Source organism: Ammodytes marinus (assembly GCF_949987685.1).
Source record: "Ammodytes marinus genome assembly, chromosome: 13".
NCBI classification, from domain to species: Eukaryota; Metazoa; Chordata; class Actinopteri; order Uranoscopiformes; family Ammodytidae; genus Ammodytes; species Ammodytes marinus.
This window is the reverse complement of record NC_137217.1, coordinates 918,966-946,081: the sequence shown is the minus strand read 5'-3', so window position 1 is coordinate 946,081 and position 27,116 is coordinate 918,966. Positions and strand designations below refer to the sequence as shown.

Below are 27,116 nucleotides of genomic sequence, written 5' to 3'. Positions count from 1 at the left end.
CCAGCGCAGTGCAGCTTCCTTCTGTTGGAATCGGGAGAAACAAACCAGGAATGTGCGCGGAGGTTTTCCTTGGCCAGATCTGAAGGTCAGGGACCGGTGGGCTCTCTCCAGTTCGGGCGGCGCAGTGAAGACATCGGGACCCATCACCTGCATCAGCAGCTCAGACATGAATTTAACCGGGTCCTTGCCGTCCTCGCTGCCTTCTGGTATGTGCAATATACGGAGATTGGCTCTCCGCGATCGGTTTTCTAGGTCATCGAGCCGAGTCAAGAGAGATTGGTTTTGGGCTTGGAGGGTCTTAATGCTAGACTCCGCAGCGCATGCACGTTCAAAGTTATCACCGGACACAGACTCCACTGAGGTGAGGCGCTGTTGGAATGTGTTCACTGTTGTTTGGAGTGAGTTCAGCGAGGCTTGTGCTTTGTAGATTCTTGAATCAGAAGAGAAACGTCATCCCTTAGTGTGGTTCTCTGCTTCGCAAATTCTACAGCCAGTTGATCCTTAGAAATGACAGCGGTATCCATGGTTGCTCCCGGTCCTGAAGTTTTTGTTGCTGTCGGAGGACTGTTAGCTGAGAACGGTGCTAGCTTACTTGCGGCGCTAGTAGCAGCGCGTGTAGCTGGGGTTTGTGCACTGCAACCTGATTTAGCAAGCTTTGAATTGCTCATTTTAAGTTGAAACACTTGATGAAACTCACTACTGATGGTTTGTCAAAAGCACTGGGAAGAAAGTTTGGTAAAAAACGAATATAGCAAAAAGTAGACTGGGAGCCTTCTCTCGTGCATCCGCTCACCACATTTGCCAACCGGAAGTCCACATCCGGGTACTTCTAACCATCCTAAATCTGGCCACAAGAATCGGGACATCCTAAATCTTTTTTCTACATACTATATAGTAGAAAGTATGCGATTCGGAACGCAACCTTAGTGTCATTCTGCCTGTTGTGTCATTGAGGCGGAACGCGCTGCGTCAATTAGGCACATAATTTAAGAAAAATTAAATCCCCGAATAATAACGGGACTATTCGGAAATTATCCGTATCCGTATCTAACTCATTATCCGTGCTTACCCGAATACATATTCGGGCTCATCCCTACTGCTTTTTATCATCTACCTCCTCCCCATCGGCAATATCTTCCGTCACTACAACATCCACTTCCACCTGTACGCGGATGACACCCAGCTCTACCTCTCCACCAAACCTGACTCCTCCCTTCCACCATCACACCTCTTTCAATGTCTCTCTGATTTAAAAACCTGGTTTTCCTCCAATTTCCTGCAACTCAACTGCAATAAAACTAAGTTTCTTCTCACAGGTACCAAATCCACACTCGCCAAATTCAGCAGCTTCTCTATCCCCATCAATAACACTCCCGTTTTCCCCTCCCCTTAGGTCTGGGCGTCATCCTCGATAGCACACTGTCTTTTCAATCACACATCTACAATATCACCTGCACTGCCCTGCACTGCCCTCCCTCACCCCTCACTCCACTGCCATCCTGGTCCACAGTCTAGTCACCTCAAGACTAGACTACTGCAACTGCCGCCTCAAAAAACCCTCCACAAACTACAACTGGTCCAAAACTCCGCAGCAAGAATCATCACCAGAATCCCCTCCTCTCACCACATCACCCCTGTCCTACAGCAGCTTCACTGGCTCCCGATCAAAACACGCATCCACTTCAAGATTCTGCTCCTGACTTTTAAGGCCCTCCACAGCCTCGCTCCTCCGTACTTATCTGAACTCTTACACACAAACACACCCACCCGCACTCCCAGGTCTTCATCCTCCATTCAGCTCACTGTGACTCCCGCCCGCCTGGTTACCATGGGGTCCAGAGCCTTCAGCAGATCTGCCCCTCACCTCTGGAATTCCCTCCCACCAGTCATCCGTAATTCTGCCAACCTTACAACTTTCAAGGCCCAACTTAAAACACATCTTTTTAAACTGGCATACTCCGTCTAACTGTTGTCTTTCACCCATATTCATCCCACTTGTGTAATTTGTGTAAATTGTCTTGTTCTTTTATTATTGCTGTTTTTGTTCTTTTTAACTCTGCCCTGTAAGGTGACCTTGGGTGCTCTGAAAGGCACCTATAAATAAAATGAATTATTATTATTATTCAGCCAGGGACAAGATACGCTGAAAACTAATGTCTATAATTATAATTATTGTTGGACTGAGTATTACCTGACTATTTTTCTATCATTAACATCAGTGGGCATTTTCAAGGTAACACTTTACAATAAGGTGTTCAACATTGTAGCTACTTTATAGTTATGCAGTAACTAAAATGCCAATAAACTAATACTTTTTTTCAGTAACTACTACATAGTTTTTTTGTCTTTTGATTTTTAGTAACTACTACATAGGTTTTTTTTAACAACTACAAAATATATTTTTTTTAGTAACTACTACATTGTTTTTTGTTTATTTTTTAGTCATTACATCATAGTTATGCAGTAACTACTATATGCCAATATAGTTACTACTACATCGTTATTTTAAAAAAATGACATAGTTATTGCATAACAATGTAGAAGTAACTACAGTTTTCTGTACCTTATTGTTATGTGCAATTTTGCACATCTACTGATATGTCAATCTGATTACATGTAACCCGAATTGCATTTGCTGGTATCAAGAGACACTGCTAAAATGAGCTTGAACCAAAAGGTTTGTCAATAAACCGTACAGGGTTATTATACGTATACAGTAAATAAATAACATGGCTCTCTAGCCTGTGGAAAAGCAAACTGGTTCTTAAAAGCTTTGCAAATTGAACCAACAGGTTGGGGTTGGTGGAAAAAGGCTTTCCAATGAGTCATCATTGCTGACCTTGTCTTCGCAGCTGCATCCGAGGTCATCTGTTCCTGCAAGAAACAGAGCAGAGGCTGCAGGACTGGACTGCTCCTCTGGCATGGTGGGGCTGTAGGGAGGGGATCTCAGAAGGTGGTTCAGACTGCCATGGCTACCATTATTAGGGGCTGGTTTCAAACCCAAAAGATCTGAGAAAAACATAAATCAGTTTTTTAGTTATTAGAACAGGTAGAAGTTATATACCCTGTTATACACCCAAGAACACAGCAAGGACACAAAAACTTGCCTTACCACACATGACATTGTAAAGCTCAATGTTTTCAAAGGCTGGAACTTTAGTCTTGAATTTAAATGTAGGTCCATACCCCAAGAAAATAGTCTGAAAATGAAAGTTGATGGCACAAGTTAATTTATGTAAAAAATAAAAATAACAACACTCAATATTAAGTCAAGTTAAGTCTTTATTTGTCAATCACACACATGAAGGCAAGCCACACAGTAATCAAAATGTTGTTTTCGCTCTCCCCTCCTACACATCTCTCGGTAGCAGCGGTGCCGCGCCACTGTAGCAGTTTTTGGGGTTAAGTGCCTTGCTCAAGGACACAATGGTAGAGATGGTGGGCACCGTAGAAGCAATACCAGCCGTCCTAGTGTTACACATAAAACCCACCTGTCCAGTGCATGGTTACTTGTCGGCCCCCTTTACCTCTAGGTCATACTACAACCCATAGGCCATACTACCAGCCATTGACTAAAACGTCTTCTCAGGAGCGGGCCTTTGCTGCTAATTTGCTACGACGGCAACTGTCCAATCGGCCCCAAACTTGGGACCCGTCTTCAGAAAGAGCAGGGGAAGTTTTTCGAGCTGGGCCGACGGGGGGGCACCGTGGATGCTGGTCGCCGCACCTTTAAAATTTCGGACAAATGTTCTAGTTAATTAATCACCTGCAATTATTGTTATCCACAATACTTCTTATTAATATTATTATTACTTCCGCCGTTTTTATAGCTAAAACTTGCCACACAGCGTTACGCGCAGAAATACAAATGTCACAGAACGTGCAGCCCCACTCAAGGGGTTGTGCTATTATTTTTCTAAGGAAAGGTGGCGATGTTATTAAGCCCCGAATGAAAAAGTTAGAGGCCACCCCCCTCACAACGTAAGTCGGATTGACTTGAAATTTCTCACACAGGGACACTTGAGGGTGCTCTACAAAAAAGCCGTAATTTGATTGTACGCAATCAACACCGAATTGATCACGAATGACCAGGGGAATAAGATACACATGTCCGTAAAAGATTAGTAGGATAGCTCGAAAAACATGGCCGCCATTGACCGAAACGTTCACACAGGTGCGGGGCTTAGCAGTAAATTGGCCATAACTCATTGACCACAGGTATGAGTTATCATCATAAAACTTGCTGGTCTTGCCTTTTATTTATCGATTTATTTTTACGCTACAAAATACAAAGAAATAAAATATCCGGTGCCCGTGTTAACAAACCAGAGCAGCCGCACAGCGCACCTCGCAAGCGCCACTATTCATCTCACCAATCTAATTTTTCTTTTTTTCACCAGACAATCGCATGTCTCTGCCAAAGTAGTTAGAGAAAGAATCTGTTGATTCTGATTCACTGATTCTGTCCGAACTCAACATTTAGCAAATGTAGCCTGTTATAAAATGACTGCTTGTCCATTCGTCATCGGCGGCCCAGGAACTAAAGGTTCGTGGTCGAGCAGTTTTGGTGGAAAAACGGCTATAGAGAATGCATGGGAAAAACGGCCCGCGGCTCGATCCCAGGTCTGGGAAGTTACAAATTATTATTTTTTCAACCACAGTGGCCCTTACAGGTGATACTTGTATTATTAGAATATCATGGAAAATGAATTGGAATTCAGGCACGAATTCATGCAAAAGGGGCCTGTATTTAAAATCCCTTTTTTATTGATTTCATGTAATATTCAAATTTTCTGAGATTTTGAGTTTGGGGTTCTCATAAGCTGTAAGCCATAATAATCAAAATTATAACAAATAAATGCTTGACATCTCACTTTGCATGTAATGAGTCTATATAATATATTGGTTTCACCTTTTAAGTTGAATTACTGAAATAAATGAACGTTTGCACGATATTCTATTTTTTTTTTAAAGCCAAACTACTTAATAAATTGAGTCAATTCAAGTTGATGACATTTCAAACAAACATTAGTTGATGAACAAGCCTAATAATTTAAAACAAAACAAGATTGAAATTTGAAGAAGGCTTGGGAAGTACCAAGGGGAACAGAATGGAGAAGGAGGGGGAAGAAGAAATAATGAAAAGGGAGACAAAAGATGGAACATTTAGGGAAACTGGAGTGAAGACCGACCTCTTATTAATTCTTATACCTCAGAACGCAGCCAACAAAACAGTTTTCATAGCACATTTGACACAGATAACAAACAAATAGAGTGCAGGGAGAGGCCCCAGTGGGTCTATTTGAAGCCTCCACCAAAATAATTTTAACATTTATAAATGTGTGTTATAGAGAACACAAAGAAACATAAAATAAAAACGAAAACATAAAATGTATGGCAAACTTATAAAACAACAATAGTGTGGAATTAGGGAATAATGGCATGGAATATCAGGAGTACCTGCATGCTGTTGATCTTATTGTCATATCCATGGTCACCAGAGAAGCCACAGTGCCTCTTCCCTTCAGGAGTTTTCCTGTATTTAATTATATGGATCACAGATCAGTATTTAGTTGATGCAAATTGTGGTTAGCTCTGACTGAAATTAATATACAAATGACCATTCATACTTCATCATAAAAGTAGAAGCATTCAATTATCACAAATATGTAAGTGGTCATACCAAATACTATCTGCAACAGTTCAATATACATTTACATCATGCAATGCTATAGCGAACTGATTGAGCAATGTTTTGATGGTGGTTTAATTGATATACTCTTCATGAAGGTTTAACATTTGCTTGTTCTGAACACACCTGGTGGCTTTTCCCTCTTTACTGCAAAAACAATCCACACTCTCAGCAGCAGCATCAGCAATTCAGCTTGTAATAAATAGAACCTACTCCGTGTGTAGGGCACATGTGTCAAACTCAAGGCCAAATCCGACCCGTTTCAGTTATTGATCCGGCCCGCGAATCAATTTGGCAATTCCATTCAATTCGGCCCGCCAATCAAAAGAAAAAAAAAATATATAAAAAAATGTGTTCTTCTTCATGCGGAGCCTGTGCCATATCTGCACATCGCACACGCTCCCAACCGTTAGGACAGTCGCGTAGCTTCCTGCTAGGAATGTCTGCTGAAAGTTCCACAGCTCAGGATTTTAAGCCATGATTAGTCTCGCAAAGCCAGACCAAACTACAGCAAGTAGTATGGTCTGGAAGCACTCCGTTTAGAGCCGTCTATTCGGGGGGAAACTGGGCTGGCCTGTTTTTATTTGTTTAAACCAATCACAATCATCTACGGCGGGGCTAACCCCGGGAAGCAGCCAATGGAGGCGTAGCGTTGTTTGCCGACGCCAGCGCTTAATAGACGCTGGCTGAAGTGGTCAAGCCAGACTAAGCCATGATTGATGATATGCTAACATTATCTGGTTTCTAACTTTTGCCTTAAAGCTGGGGTGGAGAATTTGGGGAGAAAATAGCAGTTGGGATAGATATTTGAATCCAAATACCTCAACCGCTCCACTTGTTCTCTTTGGTCCCTCCCTGACACGCTCTAGTCTACACCAACGACGTAGGTGCCAAAGTGAATGGACAGTCCCAACAGCCAACAAGAACAGAGAATCGTTTTTTTTTTTTTTTTTAAAGAATCGGAGCCTCGCTCTGATTGGTCAAAGTGTACCGCTCATGTTAATTTTGACCAATCAGAAATCACATACCCCAGCTTTAAGTTACAATATAGCTCACTTGCTAACGTTAGCTAGCCGCTGATGGCATTTCATAAAGTGTCATAAATAGTTAACACTGGTGCTGGTTCATGATTCCTATAAAAAGAAAATACCCCAAACGTAATGTGTTTTGAATGTGCAGAAAGTTTTTAAAAAGCCAGGAGAATAAATATTGTGGCTCAATCCAGAATGCCTGAGAGCCCTACTGCATTATATTCCTTATAATTTTTTCACCAGGAACCTGAATGCTGTCTTTTCCTTGAATGATGACGTCGAAGTCGCGCTCCAGTTTCATTTGAATGCTGCGTTCCTTTATACTCGGAAGAAGGAGATTTCCGACTTGGTAGTTCCGACCCGTCTGTGTTCCAGTGCATCTGCTCGCGAAAGTATGGACGCCTAAAACCTTTCTCGTCCAAATAACTAAACGTTAGGCTCTAACAAGTTACTGTTGCCAGGTACCGGTAGATTCATAGACTACAATATGTAGTGAAGTCAGAAATTTCCGAGTTCCCTGTCCAACTGGAACGCACCGCCAGAAGCCGGCTCATGACACACGTGACGACCAAACGTGATGCGATTGGTTGGCTAATCCAGAGTGGCACTGGGCAGATCCAATAGTTTTAAACTTCGACAGACACCCGCCTCCAAGTGAATGAACGTTTGCCAATTACAGCACTTCCAGACCTTCTGTGCAAATGAAATGAAGTACGATGGTCTGGTTGGACCAGGCAAGTCCCCACACCCCCCATCTATAATTTGTCCCCCCAAATTTTCAAACAAAACCTAGCCTATGCCCCTGTATGTACGCAGGTTATTTACCTAGATATGTTGTTTTCTTTTTGGATTAAAAAGATGGCATGTCAGTAAACGACATGTCTGGCCCTTTGTGTGATTATCATGTCGTAGAATGGCCCTTTGTGAAAATGAGTTTGACACCCCTGGTGTAGGGTATGAGCCCTTGCCCCAAGTGAATGAGTTCAAGTACCTCTGGGAGAATTGGAGCAGCTGGGTGGTATTACACTTACTTAACCGCACCATCTATCTATCTATAAAGCAAGAAACGTCTGTCTGTCTGTCTGTCTGTCTGTCTGTGGCTCGCATATCTCTCGGACTGTTAGGACCAATCTAGATCCACCCCCTACACCCTATCCCTATCCACTATCCCTCCGTTTGCGCGTTCGCTGGGAGGGCCCGCCATATTGAGTGCCGTCCCAAATCACCAAGCCTCGAGTGGGTTATAAAGCCCTCGATCACCGAGTCTGCACCGATGGTGGCTTAGCCCTACGTATGACACAGGTGTCCGCCAATCAATTATGTCCGGAATGGAAGAGCCAAACCTACAAATGAGAGTTCCATGGAGTGTGTTTCCCGAATTATAAATGAAACGTTCTCTTACCTCAAACCGACATTTGATTGATTATTTTAATGCAAAGCCCTAAATGACGGAACCGGAGGGTAGCCTACAATTTAGCATATTGGAACGAACAGTGGCGTGCACAGACATTTTGGGGGGCAGGTGCTCATTGCAAAAAAAAGGGCACAATATATTCTATCGATGAATGACCAAATCGTTTTAAGGGTACTTGTACAATATCCCCCCCTGGCCTAATGACTTTTAATACCCGGCCACACAGAGTGTTTCTCATAGGAATTTGGGAGACTGTGTTTGGGACCCTGGACCTTCTAGGGGTGTAAGAAAATTTTGAAACTTTTTAAGTAAAATTCATCAATCAGGTGCACTTTGAGAAGAAATCTAAGGCTAAATCACCTGTGTCAATGTGGGCTATTTAGTACTATTTTCTGGAATAATTTGGAGACAGAATTACCAAAAAGCAGAAAGAAAAAATGTACATGTTTGAAAAAAAACAGTCAGTTTCGGATTTTTTTAAATAATCCCATATCCCGAATTCTCTCTTTGAAGTCTTCGTTAGGCCCCTGATCTCCGTACTAATAATATCCTATTAAGGTAAATACAAGATTACTGCAAGTCTTGTAACATAGAAATAACTTATGGTTGGGACAAAATAATATAATTAACTTATATAGCTTCATGACTGATTTAGTACCACCAACCCACTTTGCGTAGTTAAAATAAAATGTGTGGACAGCTTTTAAGATATTTCAATAACATTTGAGGAACAGTTCAACATTAAAATCTGAGCTTTAAAAGGCCCTGAACAGTTAACATGACTCTGGTCTTGACTATGACCGTTCATCTTCATCTTCCTCCTTGCTGCTGGTGGATGCTTTCATCCAGGAGAGCAGAGAGCTTGGTTACATTACAAGCAGGCACAAGGCTACATTGGGAATTGCCTGTTTGTCATTTAGCAAATAAATTACTGCATGTGTTAATTATATAGCCTAAAGTAAACCTAAACAACACTAAATATTCAGCATACTGATAGATTCACATGCTGTACCAATGACAAACTCCGCCGACATTAGTTGTGTTCATCACGTCATATCTATTTTTTTTTTTTTGGCTAGCTTGTATAAGCAGGACAGTCGGCTAATTTATGCTCAGCTGTGTTGCGCTGCATGATATAGGCTACTTTATAACAAGTGACAAAGAGACAAGAGACAAATAAATGCAAGTTATAGCTTTGCAACTGAAGCTTAGGGGGCAAACAATACACTCTTGACTCCATTCAATGTATGTGTTACCTCGCTGATGGGGCAGGGCAGGCGCAAGAGTAGGTGTGTGTGTGTGCAGCAGCTGCGGCAACGCGCCTCCGTTTGTGTCCACTCTGCGTGTTCACGTTGACAAAGGAAGTGTGTGCGGAGGAGGAGGGGGGGCATATTTATTGGGGCATTATTGTCAAACGTTTTTAATCGTTGAGCATTTATAGATGATAATGTCGGCATGGGCCACATACACTGTGTAAAAAAAAAAAAAACGAACTTTCAGATTATTATTATTTTTTTTTCAAAAGGGCACTTGATTGGGCCAGGGGAAAAGGGCAGGTGCTTCAGCACCACTTCAGGTCTACCTGTGCACGCCACTGGGAACGAACATGTTGTTTTACACTTGTTGAATTGACTATGCCACTTGTCTACCTTAAAAGATAAACGAAGCAGATGAAGAAAATGCCCACAAGTTAATAAGGGACAGTGATTGTTTCCTTATATTGTTTTTAGGATTTGTGTTACTGTTATTCAAGCCGATGAGTGGTAGTAATAGCGGCGGTGACGTCAGTCAGCTGGAGCGTCTATGCATGACATTTCGTATTTATGACCACCCTTGCAGTGCATTATGCTTTATGCACGCTAATTAATTTACACGATTTGCGGGTCGTAATGGCAGATTAACGTATCATGACAAGTGGAATAGGCCTACATGCCTTAGCACACTATTGTTCTTTTCCCTGGTTTTGTATGCTGCTGTGCATGTAAACTAAAAGGATAATTAAAGCTCCCATATTATACACTTTTCGGTACTATTATACACCATATTATATGGTTTTAGTGGTCCCTAATACGTTTTTCTTTAATTGTTTGCTGAAAAAAACTTTCAGATAATTTATTGTACTATGCTGATGTTCAGCTAATCTCACAATGGCCTATTTTTTAAAAAGAGCTGCAGCTCCCCTCATAAATATACAATCTTTGAGCTCCCCCCGCCCCCTGTCCGGAAGCGAAGCCAGATACGCCTCGCCCTCTGTCTGTCGGGGCTGTGGACCAATAAGAAATAGGGGTGTGGGCTGCACAGTGGAAGCTTCTGGCTTTCCAGTTTGTGAGGTCAGAAACGAGGAGAATTCTGACTGGAGTATATTGGGGGGGAGGGGTGGGGGTTTCAGAAAGGGGGAGAGTGAGAAAAGGAGATATTGTTATTTTTTTAAATATTTTGGCAGTCTCTAGGCACACCGTGGACCCATGGATATGTTAGAACACATTTAAAAAGTGCATTTAGCATAATATGTGACCTTTAAACAGCGGATCTAACACCCACCCGTTTTTCCACTACATACTGAGCTGGTAAAACTTAGAATATGCAGTTAGAAAATGTTTTACAAAAAAGAAACTATGCAGCCAAAGAAGCATGGGAGTGAGTTTGTTTTTATTCATTACTACATGTTATCCTCACATGCGTATATTATTATGAATGTAGAATAAAGAGTGTTTCAGGTCAATGCTTTGTATAAGATTATCATCAATATCCTTTCTGAAATGTTCTGTGTGCAGGTTAAGCATAAAATAACTAGGACTTGAAGGTAAAGTGATAGCAAAACAGGCCTAAAAAAATACAAGGTTCTTATCGTTACCGAATTTATATATTAGTGTTTAAAATATAAATGCGGTGAAATTTTATTTAATGGTGAGAAATAAAGACTGAACAAACTTCCTGTTTCCGTCTGACAAAGTCGAGGGCTTGCCAAAGCCGCGCCGTTGTTATACCCTCCCCTTAATGATCGAGTGGCACTCCACAGCCGCGAGGGTGACTCCACAGCGAGTGACACTCGCCCACGGAGTGGGAGTGCCTAGGGAGTGGTGACACTCGCCCACGGAGTGGGAGTGCCTAGGGAGTCATTTGGGATTGGGCCTTAGTCAGATCGGCCTGAGCTTCAGGATATGGCTTGCGCACGGCACAAAGGTGTGCATCCTTGATTGATTGTTAGGTTTTTTGGACCAAATATGTAGAAGTTATCATATTTATACCGTGCTGGCGACGAATACATGCGCGCACTGAAAGCCACAGTAACAACGGGCATGAAGTAGTCTCCGGCTAAACCCCGCATTCCTCTGATTTGATTGGCCGCTGCGACCAAAGCATGAATTTACGAACGGGACACACACAGCAGACCGACACAGTGTTACTTCCTCATTCAATGCCCCAACTTTCCAAACAAAACGTTCTTAAACCTTTCCACAGACATCACCAACTCCTCAAACCTGTCTGCTTTAGTGTTAAAGATCACACGTTACGCTATTTTCACTGTTATAGAGTTAATATATAGTTAAACACTTCCGCCACAGTGACGCTAATATCAGTTAGCGTGTCAATAGCGGTTTCCATTTAAACTAGCACGGTCTCGGATAGCTCTGCTACCGGTGAATGTAAACATGATCGCTTACACAGAATGTTTTAAATTCGTAAGAAACTAACACCTACAGGGCTCTAGACTGCGACCAAATGCTCGCATTTTGCGACCATTTTTGGAGACAGTGCGAGTAGTTTTTAAAACTAGGGGCACGCGCGGGAACGGAAAATTTGCCGACATTTGTATCATTATTGTTAGTACTTTGAGAGAGAGAGAGTCCGCGAGTGATCAGTTAAACGATCAACAGCGCGGATCACGTAACCTACTCTCATCTCAGTGTCCCGCTGTCGTCACGTCTTTAACATGTTGCCAACTGGTGACTTTTTCCGCTATACCTGCCGACTTTCCGACATAGCGATAAGGCTGTTAGATTTATTTTTTAACCGCTCGCTCAAGAGCAGAGTAGCAACGGAGCTGTCTACTCCTCACCGCTGACAGCACTCAGTCACACGGGCAGTCTGATAGAAACCCCCCGCCACCTGCAGCAGCCAGCAGACAGCACCGTGTGTCGGGATGTTTGTGAACACGACATTTTTTGATATGTCCACATTCAATAGGCCACTGCATATCTATAAAAAGCTAACCTTGTAGTTATATGGCAACAACAAAAGTGTGTAAAGTGAGTTTGTAAATGTAAATAGGCCTAGTTAATTTGTAAACTACCTGGTCAGCATTTTCTGTTCATTTTGCCTCTTTCAGAATAGCATAGGCTATAATGCAAATTTGTTGATAATGTCACCTAGCTCCTACTAGTTACTTTTGGGCCAATAACTAGGCTATTTTCCTGGAGTCAGCAGAGATAGAGTAGGACAAATCAGAGGACTTGGATGTAGAGGTGGTTGTGGTGAAAATGGGCACAAAAAAAAATCCTTTTCGTAAAGGAATGTCTGAAGAATTTCACATGAAAATCGAAAACACAATGAACTGTATCATCTGTTGTCAGTGTGGTCCAAAACATGCTGGCAATACAATATCAATAGGCCTAATATAGTTAAAATTGGGAAACATTTTAATAGATGCGTTGCAGGTCTATTTAATGTTTGCCCCTAAATTTTCTGCCTGCGCCCCTAAAAATTCTGAGTTAGGGGCGCCAGTGCTCCTAGTAAAATAGGTTAGTCTGGAGCCCTGACCTAAACGAGACTACGTAAGATGCAAAAATGCCCTACATTTTGGTTGCAATGGTAAATTCTGCTGCCTTCAAGCTGCAATTACCAATAAAAAAAAATGTTCTGCTTTTCTATGGCGCAACAAATATTAAAGAAAGAACATAAGTCACATTGACGAGCGATGTGACAGCCATTTCAATGACTGTGTGACACTGCCTATGTGTAGGCTACATTAGTTAATGTGTCCCACTTTGATAGACGAGTTACATTTAAACATGCATAAGCTACTGCTTCCTTCGGGTACTGCATTAGTTGTGATAAAAGGAAAGCTGAGCCGGAAGGCAGAGCTCTCTAACCCTAACCCTCAATATACTAGTCGATCTTGGTTCACACCCTCATGTTCATGAAGACTTGGTCATGACCCAAAGAACTAACAAATCGTGTTTTTGGAGAATTACAAAGACAATGTTTAAAAGAAATGCAGTGATATATAGCTTCAGGATTTCTGGTGCCTAAAACATGTGAAAATTGAATTAAGGAGGAAAATGTGTCCATCAATATACGTATGTCCCCTTTAAGGGCTGTTACTATAATGAAGGCTGGCTCACAGTTAGTCTAGTTTGGCTTTGGATCATTGGATTTCTTCCATATATATTTATCATCCTGTTGTGTGCTGGTGGTACTGCACCTAGTAATGTGCCACTTCCTCTCCACCAGAAGGTGAATGTCTTCAATGCGTCGGTTGTTGGCGTAGTGCAGTCTCTTAGGCAGGTGCTGCTTCAGGTACGGTGTAAAGTGCTGCTCTGCCTTTTTACACTGAAACAAATAAACACTCATTGGTCATTTGATTTTAGGAGGGCTTATAACCACACAATGGTATTATGTATGCTACAATAGTATAATTGTTTTCTTAAAGGGAAAATTTTCAACCTTAACTCATCTACCATAATATCCTTTGGGTCGCATTATATCCCCGTGTATTTTCTCAACATTGTCCATTTTGCGGGGACCGAGCTTCAAAAATCCATTCACCAGTGACGTTTCTGTGACGTTTCTGGTGCAAGGAAGAGCTCATGCGGACTACAGCCTCTCCGAGCTGAGCTCACCAACCCCCCTCCCTGTGAATCCAGGGGGCGGGCTCTAAAAGCACGTGCGAACCAAAACAAACCGTCTGTTCATGCCCATGGTCCGTGCCAGTTTACTTGTATCATCTCCTGCATTGAAAATTGCATCTTTTCACACGAGCACAGACGATATCATGGATGAGGATACTTTAAAAAGTGTTTTGGCTGACTGGAATGAACCAGCAGGGTATTTATTTTTTTGAAACTTTTATTTGAATGGTTTTTACAAAATACATACGGACAAAAAAACAGAATAAGTAGACACATAAAATACATACACAACCCCCACCCCCCTCCCTCACATAAACAGACAAGAGATGAAATAAGCTACAAATACACAAAAAACAAAACAAAGCAAAAACAAAACTGGGAAAACCTCACACGTCAACTACAATAGTATCTTCATTACAGGGCCCAGGAGGGGCACCCGACAGGGCAAGTGGCACCAAAGGGGTAGACATTTCAGTCCCCAATGTATTGAAGCACTGGGCCCCAGACGGCGAGGAATCTGTGCGAGTTGCCGGACAGCTCATATCTCATCCTCTCCACATGCAAAATGTCCACCAGTTCCCTCAGCCAAGTGTCAAACTGAGGGGCCAAGTCAGATTTCCACAGCTTCAGAATACATCTCTTAGCAATTACCATGCCATAAACTATGATTGTGCGAGCATTATGGTCCAGTGTTTCCAAGGCTGCAGAATGTCCAAACAGAGTTACAGAAACATTTAAAACATTAGAATACCATTGAAATACAAGACACCAATAGTTATAAAGATTTGGACATTCCCAAAAGTGGTGAGCAAGTGTACCCTCTGCAATCTTACACCTAATGCCTCGTTTCCACCGAGTAGAGCGGGTCGGATCGGAGCGGCTCAGAGCGGGACAGCTCACTTTTAAGAATCTCTGTGTTGTTTCCACCGCCGACCCTACCCTTACTGGTAGGGTGGGGTTTATGACCCTACCCTTACTGGTAGGGCGGGGTTTAGGCTGGACTGCGATAGCTGCCGCCAGAATGTGGGTCAAACTATCGGGCTGTGGAACAACTGTGGTCAAGCCAGCGGTCTCTTGTTTTTGCTTGGTCAAACCAGCTGCTTCCTATTTATTCACCCCGTGTTGTGAGCACAGAGACGGCTCGGTGCAACTGATAGAGACAGTGAGCAAACAGCGCTGGCTGCGGCAGCTACGTGACATCGTAGCAGTGGGACACAGTGTAGCCAACTGATTCATTTAATGACGAGGAAAAACACCACACAATAAACAGTGCCGCGCTCACATTTTCGCCAAAACTCTCTTCACTCTAGCCGAGGTGACTACAAAGGGCGGAAATGATTCAAACCAGCCGCTTCTTTATTTATTCCCCCCGTGTTGTTGTGAGCGTGTATTTACTACTATCTATGGCGTAAACACACAGAGACGGCTCGGGGCAACTCATAGAGACAGTGAGCGAACAGTGCTGGCTGCGGCAGCTACGTGACTATGGGACACAGTGTAACCAACTGATTAATTTATTGACGAGGAAAAACACCACACAATAAACAGAGCTGTGCTCACATTTTCGCCAAAACACAAGACTATCTTCACTCTTGCCGAGATGACTACACATGGCGGAAATGATTCTTTCGACCAATCAAATGACGGCAGTGTGTAGCTCCGCCTTTTAGGCAGCCTTTCAGGCGGCTAGTACCCCTACGGAGGAGTACTGAGATTTGGAGCGGCTCAGAGCGGTTAGGTGCGCTTAAACCGTACCCTACCCAACTTTTGCCAAATGAAAAGCCAAACTACCCGGACCGAACCGCTCCGATCCGACCCGCTCTACTCGGTGGAAACGAGGCATTAGTGTGACCTTAAATTGAATTAACTGAAGCCTCGAGTTTATAGAGCAGTATTTTATGCTTTTTAGCGCTCCCTCAGACATCGTCAGCTATTCCAATGTTTAAGTCTTTTTCCCAGGCTTGCTTTATTTTTAAAGTAGACTTGTCCTGCCGGTCTAAAAATATTCCCACAAAAGATGATATCAGGTTTTTAGCTTCTGGTGAGCCCAGCAAAGTTTTGGACAATGAATCATCTGCGGGCAGGGACTCAAAGGATGGTATATTCTGTCTGGCATAATTCCTCAACTGCCGATACCTGAAGAATTGGGCTTCCGACAGTGAAAACTTTGATACTAGCTGATCAAATGAAGCAAAGTGACCATTTATATAAAGGTCCTCAACTGTTACGATTACCTTCCGGCTCCAATCTCTGAATGCTGAATCTGTGAACGATGGGGGGACGGCATGATTATGCCAGATTGGGGCATGTATGGTCGTGCTCGGTAGTTCACAGGCCTTCCTAATTTGGTTCCAACTTCTCTGACCGTTGGACAGGATAAAGTGGTCTGGGAGAAGAGAAAAGGAGGGCAGTAAGAGAAGTTTTTGGGGCCAAGCTTTTTTCAATAGCCAACCAGGGGGCAGATCAGTTCTAGTGTCTTTTTCATATGTAAATTGCGAATACACCATGACTCTAGCTAGCATTGGCAGCCCAGTAATAATGTAAAAAACACGGTAACCCCAGTCCGCCATGCTCCCTGGATTTCTGAAGGTGGGCTTTTGAAATCCTATGTGCTTTATATCCCCGAATGAAAGGCATTATAATATAATCAATTGACTTAAAGTAAGATTTAGGAATATAAATTGGCACATTCTGAAATAGATACAGGAATCTCGGCAGGGAGACCATCTTTACTGCGTTCACACGGCCAATAAGGGAGATCGGCAATGCTCTCCATTTCTCTATGTTCTCCTTTAAGGCCCGTCTACACCAAAAATTTGCGGCGAGACGAAACTGTTTTAGAACGTTGCAGGGGAAAGTTGCAGCAGTGTAGACTGACAGTTGCGCCGTGGCTGATGCCGTTGCAAGGAGTCCCCAAAGACTGAATAAGTTTTAGAACGCAGAGTGCAATGAATGGCTTGTTTGCCCCTTCCAACCTCCCTCCCCAGAGGCTCTTCCCCCCGCCTCGGTCGGGCTCAGCTGCCGAATAACGCCTTAATTGTCTCCAGAAATAATACCTGTCCCGCCAGATTATTCTGAATATTTCTTTATTCTGAATGTGTTTTTATTTTCACTAAAATTGACAGTCACAAATATTAGGAAATATAGCCCCGTAAAGAATTCGGTCTTAGCCATCAGCTGTGTATTTTTCAGACTGCAAACGAGCACAAGTCTCCTCGAGGGCAGCGATCCGGTCCCTGTGGTCAGACAGGGCTGTCTCCATGGCGGTTATCTTCAGGTTGAGCGAGTCGGTGGTCGACTTGACGGCATCTAAGGCAGCGGAAATGGGCCTCAAAGCTTCAATCACTACTATTTTCATGGTTGTAGTAAGGGTTCCTGTTAGGTCGGATAGCAGCACAGCGCGGAGCTTGTCGAGATCAGGCGGCAGGGAGTCGACTCCGCCATGACATTGCGACATCGTGGCTGCCTCTTTTTCCGGCGAATTCTGCCCTTTCTCTTTCTGCCTGCCATCAACGCCAAACAGTCAGTGGTCGCAATAACCAAGCAAAAAATAATTATTTTAAGTAGTGTGTGGTGCTAAAATATGTCAAATAATAATGAACGCTTGGGAGCCCCCATCCTGCACGTCCTTCTCCTTCACATGCTAACCCGGAAGTCCTCAACCAGCAGGGTATTTAGTTGGGCCAGAGAAGCCTACACTGCTGAAGAAATTCAGCGAAGAAATTCAGCATGCAGAGAGGCCGAGGCTGCAGCTGTTTTAGCCTTGGTTAGCCTTAGCCTTGTAAGACAAAACAGCTGGAGGGGACCCACTAGAAACCGAAAGGCATTTTCAATATCCCAATAATAACTTGGAAAATAAGTTATATTATAATAACGTTATCTTTGTCACATTGTGTTGTCTGAGCCATTATACTGATGTTGCACTTTGTAGCATGTCAAAAGAACCCTTTACAACAGGTCAAATAAAATGACCAGTCTTACATTGGCTGCTATTGTTACATTATAGCTTTGTGGAGAATAACCACTTGTTTTGTTTTACTTTCTTTAGACATAATCAACTTTTCACACGTCGGTTCTTTATTGATTAGGTGCTCCAAAGGGGAGAGACTTGGCAAGGGGACCACATCATCGTACCTGCTTGTATCATACAGCGCATCAGAGCCAAATATCCATCTCCAAATGGTCACTACAGAGGACAGGCTGAAGAAGACGCTACGTAGAAGCTACGGATGAGCTATGATCAAATATTTTGACCTGTAAATACTGCTGCTAACTATGGACACTGATTGAGATTTAATCATGTGAAAATGTGTTAATTCTCCTTGACTGTATTTACAAATAAAAATAAATTTGTATAACCATGATTGTTTTTTGTCATAGCATAGGTAACCATTTTAATAAATAGGTTTGACTTATCAACTAAAAGTAAAATACTTTCAGAGAATCAAACACTTTATAAGGCATATATAGAGTTTAATATAACAAGCAAGTAAAACGATGTGCATTATTCTACACACAACTGTAAAGTATGTACATATACAAATGTAAAACAGAAAAATAACATTTTCAAAAGCTTTGAGTTTCCAGTGTGTTGGGAAAAACAATTGGAGCATAATGCTTCCTTTGTCAAGTTAATGTTGAAATATTGAGTGATGTTTTGCAGCCGCTTCTTTAGTTGGTTTTGGACATGTTGTGAGGGAGGGCAGGCTGAGGGAGCTGTAGGGATGATGTCAGCACTTTGCAGGCAGCGGTAGGGTCTCTTCTTCGTGTGATGACGAGTTTGACAGAGGGATGCTCTGAAGTGGTGCGTGTGGGATGTAAACAGTCTTCACAACCGATTGCGTGGTCCTCGGACAATACACCATCTTCCTTTGGACCTCACCTGAAATGACAAATTATGATTGTATCACAAGGCCAGCAATGACGAGATGACAAAAGAAAAATCAATGTGTTATACTGTAAGATAGTGTTGCAATAAATACACTCAACAAAAATATAAACGCAACACTTTTGTTTTTGCTCCCATTTTTCATGAGATGGACTTAAAGATCTAAAATTCATTCCAGATACACAATATTACCATTTCTCTCAAACATTGTTCACAAATCTGTCTAAATGTGTGATAGTGAGCACTTCTGCTTTGCTGAGATAATTCATCCCACCTCACAGGTGTGCCACATCAAGATGCTGATCTGACATCATGATTAGTGCACAGGTGTGCCTTAGACTGTCCACAATAAAAGGCCACCCTGAAATGTGCAGTTTTGTCTCACAGCAAAATGCCACAGATGCCACAAGCATTGAGGGAGCGTGCAATTGGCATGCTGACAGCAGGAATGTCAACCAGATCTGTTGCTCGTGCATTGAATGTTCATTTCTCCACCATAAGCCGTCTCCAAAGGCGTTTCAGAGAATATGGCAGTACATCCAACCGGCCTCACAACCGCAGACCACGTGTAACCACACCAGCCCAGGACCTCCACATCCTGCAGGTTCACCTCCAAGATTGTCTGAGACCAGCCACTGAGACAGCTGCTGAAACAATTGGTTTGCATAACCAAACAATTTCTGCACAAACTGTCAGAAACCGTCTCAGGGAAGCTCAACTGCATGCTCGTCGTCCTCATCAGGGTCTTGACCTGACTCCAGCTCGTCGCCGTAACAGACTTGAGTGGGCAAATGCTCACATTCGATGGCGTCTGGCACGTTGGAGAGGTGTTCTCTTCACGGATGAATCTCGGTTTACATTGTTCAGGGCAGATGGCAGACAGCGTGTGTGGCGTCGTGTGGGTGAGCGCTTTGCTGATGTCAATGTTGTGGATCGAGTGGCCCGTGGTGGTGGGGTTTTGGTATGGGCAGGCATCTGTTATGGACGAAGAACACAGGTGCATTTTATTGATGGCATTTTGAATGCACAGAGATACCGTGATGAGATCCTGAGGCCCATTGTTGTGCCATACATCCATGAACATCACCTCACGTTTCAGCAAGATAATGCACGGCCCCATGTTGCAAGGATCTGTACACAATTCTTGGAAGCTGAAAATGTCCCAGTTCTTGCATGGCCAGCATACTCACCGGACATGTCACCCATTGAGCATGTTTGGGATGTGCTTGACCGGCGTATACGACAGCGTGCACCACTTCCCACTAATATCCAGCAACTTCGCACAGCCATTGAAGAGGAGTGGAGCAACATTCCACAGGCCACAATTGACAATCTAATAAACTCTATGCGAAGAAGATGTGTTGCACTGCATGAGGCAAATGGTGGTCACACCAGATACTGACTGGTTCTGAGTCCCCAGACTCCCAATAAAGCAAAAAAATGCACATTTCAGAGTGGCCTTTTATTGTGGACAGTCTAAGGCACACCTGTGCACTAATCATGATGTCAGATCAGCATCTTGATGTGGCACACCTGTGAGGTGGGATGGATTATCTCAGCAAAGCAGAAGTGCTCACTATCACACATTTAGACAGATTTGTGAACAATGTTTGAGAGAAATGGTAATATTGTGCATCTGGAATGAATTTTAGATCTTTAAGTGCATCTCATGAAAAATGGGAGCAAAAACAAAAGTGTTGCGTTTATATTTTTGTTGAGTGTATATAAAACAGACATACCAATATGTGACCATAGATAGGTCAGTCAGTTAGTGCACTAACACAACAGTAGTCTTTTGTCTAAGAAGACATCATGTTTAAATTAGCAGCCAATCATATGCCAGGGTGTGGCTATGCATTTGTATAGGAAGAGCCAAGACGACACAAGGCTAGGGACATCAGTGCTAATCACCTAGTCATTACCATCAGCATAGCAATTGTTTATGGTTTTGAAAAGCTGATCATTTTAACAACATCGCTGATCACCATGCACATGGAAAACAAACACACAGTCACACACAAACAGTCTTGCAAATGCAACTATCTTCCTCAAGGTTACACAGAGGGGCCTATACTGTTCCCCTCACGAGTTCACTTCTAGCTGTAGCTAAGTTACCTTAGCGGCTAAGGTAACTTGGCCACAGCTACAACCGGTAGGCTAATTCCTGATCACTTGCCCCATCAATCAGCCTTACACCGGGACACAATATTCAACAGCGGTGTGGGCAGCACAATATCAATGTAGGGGAAACACTACAGTAGGCTACTATGCAATTTAGCTCACGTTAGCTTACCTTTATTATTCTTTTTCCTGGGGTTGGGGCTATGCATCACGTCGGTGTGGACCTTTTATAATAGGCAACAGGTAGTATCTTCAGTTTACCATAACTCCTGCTTCTTTTCTGTTTCCTAAAGTTGGCGCATCCAGGCACATTACAGAAGGGCATGTTTTCTTTGTGGTAGTTGTCAAACAGTGAAATAATACGAAGCGCGCTATTACTGTTCAGTTTACACGGGTGCTGTGTATGTAACCATGGTAACGCAAGCAGCTCGGAATCTGGGCGGGCTGCAGAGCGTAGCCCCCGCGCAATGCATCCTGGGGCCTGTAGGAACTGTAAAAATGGCTGCGTCAGCACCGCGTCATCAGTTTAAATCCGAAATAATTGTGTTCTCTGCCAATACGGATCAATTTGTTGGGGGTGTTTTTAATTTGACTACTAATATACTCGGCCCTGATATAGCATTCACATGAAAAGCGGCGAATCTTCCCTTTAACCCTCTGAGCCCTGAGGGTATTTTCTTGATTTTACATGCTTTTATAAATTACCATTTTAGAGGGCAAGTAGATACCATAATACCCAGCTGATTCATATTAAAATGTTCAGAACACTCTCAGCTCTCAGTTAGGAAGGTTCAATTTTGCCCTAGTCCAATGTAAAAAAAAAATATTTTGACATAAATGTTGAAATTTGAAGTCCGATTTTTGAAAAATTTCGAAATTTGTGTGAAATAATACCTTTATTCATCTGATTGAATTATTTTGGCTCTTGAAATTGCTTCTCCAAAACATTAGCTTCTAAAATGTACTAGAATGTTTCCATAAAAAGGTTGGGAAGAGCAATAAACATGACTAAAATTATCTTTTTGTCCAAACGTTTTTTGGTTCTCGATTTTACATGCTTTTATAAATTACCATTTTAGAGGGCAAGTAGATAACATAATACCCAGCTGATTCATATCAAAATGTTCAGAACACTCTCAGCTCTCAGTTAGGAAGGTTCAATTTTGCCCTAGTCCAATGTAAAACAAAATATATTTTGACATAAATGTTGAAATTTGAAGTCCGATTTTTGAAAAATTTAAAAATTTGTGTGAAATAATACCTTTATTCATCTGATTGAATTATTTTGGCTCTTGAAATTGCTTCTCCAAAACATTAGCTTCTAAAATGTACTAGAATTTTTCCATAAAAAGGTTGGGAAGAGCAAAAAACATGACTAAAATGATCTTTTTGTCCAAACGTTTTTTGGGTTGAGATCTAAGGGCATTTTCTCGATTTTACATGCTTTTTATAAATTACCATTTTAGAGGGCAAGTAGATAACATAATACCCAGGTGATTCATATCAAAATGTTCAGAACACGCTCAGCCCTACATTAGGGAGTTTCACTTTTGTCCTAGACCAATGTGAACAAAAATATTTTGACACAAATGCTGCAATTTGAAGTCAGATTTTTGAAAAATGTGGAAACTTATGTGAAATAATACCTTTATTCACCAGGACAAATTGTTTTGGCTCTTGAAATTGCCTCTCCAAAACATTAGCTTAGCGAAGGAATACAATAATTGACTAATGTTAACATGCTAATACTAAAATAAAATATGAATAGTGTGGATGCAGGAGAACTTCAGATGCTGCCAGAGGAAGGACCTGATCCACACCGTCTCGTCTCCACCAGGGAAAACTGGAAGAGAACAGACAGACAACAAATGAGCCAAGAAAAGTGAACAGGCATGAAAACAAAAAGACTATCCTGCTGAGCGAAAGCATTATCCCCATTTACAAAGCATTAGCTTCTATAATGCACTGTAATTTTCCCCAAAAAAGTTGGGAAGTGCAAAAAACATGACTAAAATCAAATTTGCCGAAATACAAATAGTCTCTTACTCTACTTTGACCACATATGAGGAATTAAGCAAAATGAGACTGAATAATGACTTGATACTAGTGTTGTTTTTGTCAATGAAATGTATGACAAAATATCGTCGTCAACGAACATTTATCACGTGACAGAAACGAGACGAGACGCAACGTAAATGGTGGTCATGTGACGAAGACTATAATCAAATATATAATGCTTTATTGTTGACTAATAAAAACGGGACTAAATGTGGTTTACAAAAACAAAAACTGACATTACAGCATCGTAAGAGAGGCCGTGTCCGGAGGGGATGTCACTTTTCCCTGTGTAAATGTTAAAATCTAAAAAAAGAGGAGTCCAATGTACTTGTAAAACTCCTCAACTGTCAAATCAGTCCATTTAAACTTTTTACCCATGGCAATTTTTTTGGCAGCCTGTTTGTTTGTGTTGCTACAGAGTGTGTGTACAGTGTGTGCAGTGAAATACAATTTGAAGAGCTCAATTGGCGTGTAGAAGTGCGTGCCTAGCTGTGGGCCAGGGGTGCGTGCAGGTTGAAACCTGGAGACAGGAGGAGCGGTGTCCTGGTCTTCCTCAGTCTTCCAAGCCCGCTGCTGCGTAGGGGGTGCTGGTGGAGTTGGGACACGGGACCTCTTTGCGGGTGGTTCTCCTCTTCTCCTGGACCTGGTGCTGCCACAGATTCACAGAAATCAGTCTCATTATCTCATAACAAAAATATTCAAACTTCACAACTTGTATTTGCAAACAACAGTGTAATAAAAGTCGATGCAAAAACATTTCCATTCTGTACTATTTGTAAATTGTAAAGGGAAATACTTTTACACAGAATACACACCTATTACTATTATTTTCAAACAAAAGTAAACAAAAGTAGTGCTATCAATAGAGAAATCAGTCCCTGTAATGTCAAGAAATGCAAAATTCAAGCTATCTTACATTTACACACAGAGCTTCATTTGCAATTTCTAAAATAAATTATTATACCCGTTTATAAACAGCTGTATAGCCTACTACAGTTTGTTTGTTTCTCTCTCTCTCTCGTAACTTCTATCTCCTCCCCTCAGCCAGACTAAATGACGGCTTTCCATCTCCCACAACAGACACCGCTGTGTGTGTGTCAAAATATTGACACACACACACACACCCCTGGTGTCCATTTATGCGAGACAGCTAGCAAACAAAATTGAGACACACGGGGGAGATTGTACTGTTTTGAACCTAGCCTACATTGTTGCACCCACTAAATCAATAATGCACAGACCTCTACCTTTTGAAAACTATTACTTGTTTTCAAACAACAGAAGGCTGGCGACAAGAGTATACAGCTCTGTCACGTCAGTTCCAAAAAAAAAATCGGTCATGTCACTGACGCAACATTCAAGCTAGTTTACATGTTCACACTTAGCTTCCATTACAAAAACAGACGTTTTTGTCAAATAAATGCTCTTACCCGTCTTCAAATGGATCCATGTCATCTTCATATTCCTCTTCGTCAAAGCCCTCAATGTCGGAATTGGCGTCTTCCTCTGAATCTCGTCGCGGGCCTCAGCTGTCGAACATCCGCGCCATGGTGAAATCGAAATTAGGAGCATGATAGGAGTCCTTTGTTCAGTGATTGTGTATGTTTGACAAGTAATGGGGAGGTCCTTAGTGATTACACTAAGTTGATTGGATGGTTTTTCACAAAATATGACAGCAAGCAGCTCTACCAATCACGCAAGGGAAAGGGCCGATGACGTTTTCGCAAAATGTTGATTGACAAGCGGCTCAGCCAGTAGCGCAAGGGAAAGGGTTGATACATTTTCGCGCCTCTCAACAACATATCTCTGGCTGTGAGTCACGTAGAATAACGCGAGAATATGTCCCGGAAAGGGGAGAATCTCAGCTTTCCGGTGATATTTAAACCACATTGCTGCGATTTAATAATGTTAAATAATTTATTAAAACATAACGAAATCACTGACAGAATGCCATAGAACGCAATACTGCGGGCTCCGGGTTCAGAGGGTTAATACATTTTAGAAAATTTTACATTTACATTTTATTTTTTTTAAGTTCAAACTTCATAAATGTTCTTATATTTTTCATGCAAGCTTACACTTACTGTTAGGTTTGCAACAATAACCTTGGGGTCATCTGAAAAAAGAAAACACTGGTCAGAGCAGTGAAAATGGCTGTTTTTTATATTTTAAAGTTTATTCTTAGAAAATGATTAGATAAGACAAGGTTAAGTCTTAGAATGGCTACATGGCTCAGACACTAGCAGCCACTCTGGGGTGGAATGAGGATGGAATATATCATGGATTATCTCAGCAAAAATCAAGACTGTGGGCTTTTCTCTTGGTCTCTTGCTCCCACTAACATTTCGGGTTGTTGGGGTATCTGGAGCGTATTCTGCCTAAAGACCCAGGTATGAGGATGATGTCATCAACGTTGGTCATGTAGTTACTGAGGAACTCGGTGCGATCACAGTGGGCCTCCTCCATCCCTGAAAACACACAGGAGGGCGAGTGGCAGAATGTGTAACTGCTGTTGAAACATGTAACCAAGTGAATAGACCCTGTGCCTCTGAAACAATACTCTTGCACAAAGTACTTCTACCTAAGCTGCGTCAATATTGAATGTCTGAATATAATATATACACGCCCGTCATCTCAATGGTTTGATGTAAGGTGGTCATCAGAGCTGTCATAAGTCAGTCTTTTTCCATCACCAAACAGGACGCGGCCCTCTGCCAATCAATGAAACACTATTTTTGGACACTAGTCCAGGCAGACTACGCTGGAGAACCAAGTTGACAAGAAAAAACATCTTCAGTCCACAGGGACAGTCTGTTAAAGTTGTATCGCCAATTAAGCCTGTGTGTACAATCTACAATCCAGAGAGTTAAATCCTGTAAATATTGCTTCCAAACGATTTCTCTCAGGGGTTCAGACCAGTGGAAGTTTAACTCTCATCAAATATATACAGTAACTGCGTACATGCATTTAGGCCTACATAAACATTGTGGGAAAAGGATTTTTTTTAAAGAGATCATATTTTAATTTTGAGTGGTGATGTCAGACTTTTGTGAAACCAATTCGAGAATTACATAAATAGTTATTGAATTGCCTGAATGCCATATTTATGTTTGTATGTAGTTAGTAGCATGTTGTCAATAGCACCTCTGCATTTCTCATTCCTGTAAAAGTAGGATTAGGTCGATTTTTTTTTTTTTTCAATTGATGTTCATGCAAATGTATTTGGGGTGTTACATAAAACTTTATGTGAGTAAAAGTTACTGCTGGCAACTTACCTTGCCTGGTTCTGGAAAATATGTAAAATTCCGCTAATATTCAATGGTTTTGCCTTAATTTTGTTACCTGAATGACAGGTATATGTACTTAAGTAGTTTCCAGCATGATTTAAATGGCGCCACTGTCTTCCTCATCCTTGAAAATGTAGGATTAGTCACCAGAATCAAGATCCTAGGTGGTATAGAAACTAAGCTACATGTATAATAACGACTGTTAAAAATGGCCGCCATGGGGGCGCCTTTAGCTCAGTTGGTAAGGCGTCCCCCTCCCGGGCCGGGCCCAGCAGCAGACCCAGGTTCGATTCCCACCCGCGGTCGTTCTCTGCATGTCACTCCCCTCTCTGCCCCATTTCACCTCTGTCTCTGCACTATCAAATAAAGCATAAAAATGCCCCAAAAATATCTCTAAAAAAAAAATGGCCGCCACTGGTTCCATAGGAAAAATTGGCGATGGCCCTTTAGCCAAAAGCAATATAAAAAGGTAAATATTATCTTCCACCATCTTCTGAATTGCTGATAATTGTGAATTTAGTTTGTTGGGTTTAGTAAAATTCCACTTTTATACTCAAAAACATCTATAGACAGGGCTGTACAGTGCGACAGTTTTGATCGCATTTGCTACTGAAATTCATCACGTGCGATGATGAATACAAGTCCATTCGCACTAGTGCTAGTTGATAATGAGGAGAGGCTGTCTTTGAAACACAGAGGAGAGATGCACAACACTGCTTAGAGGGCTCTACATTAACACTCCAAATGGGGGGAAATGTAGTCTTAGGCAAGTA

At 42.1% G+C, this 27,116-nt stretch overlaps 1 protein-coding gene across 1 annotated transcript in view; it reads right to left on the bottom strand.

Annotated features, from left to right (window-relative positions):
- Positions 1–27,116, bottom strand: part of enpp2 (ectonucleotide pyrophosphatase/phosphodiesterase 2) — a gene marked incomplete at its 5' end in the record, with an annotated part of 223,128 nt that overhangs the window by 36,152 nt on the left and 159,860 nt on the right. The window contains 6 exons of the mRNA XM_080038824.1: positions 2,840–3,009; positions 3,113–3,200; positions 5,461–5,536; positions 13,563–13,690; positions 25,141–25,172; positions 25,399–25,524. Of these exons, the coding sequence (XP_079894950.1) occupies positions 2,840–3,009; positions 3,113–3,200; positions 5,461–5,536; positions 13,563–13,690; positions 25,141–25,172; positions 25,399–25,524 (620 nt within the window). The remainder of the gene's footprint in view (positions 1–2,839; positions 3,010–3,112; positions 3,201–5,460; positions 5,537–13,562; positions 13,691–25,140; positions 25,173–25,398; positions 25,525–27,116) is intronic.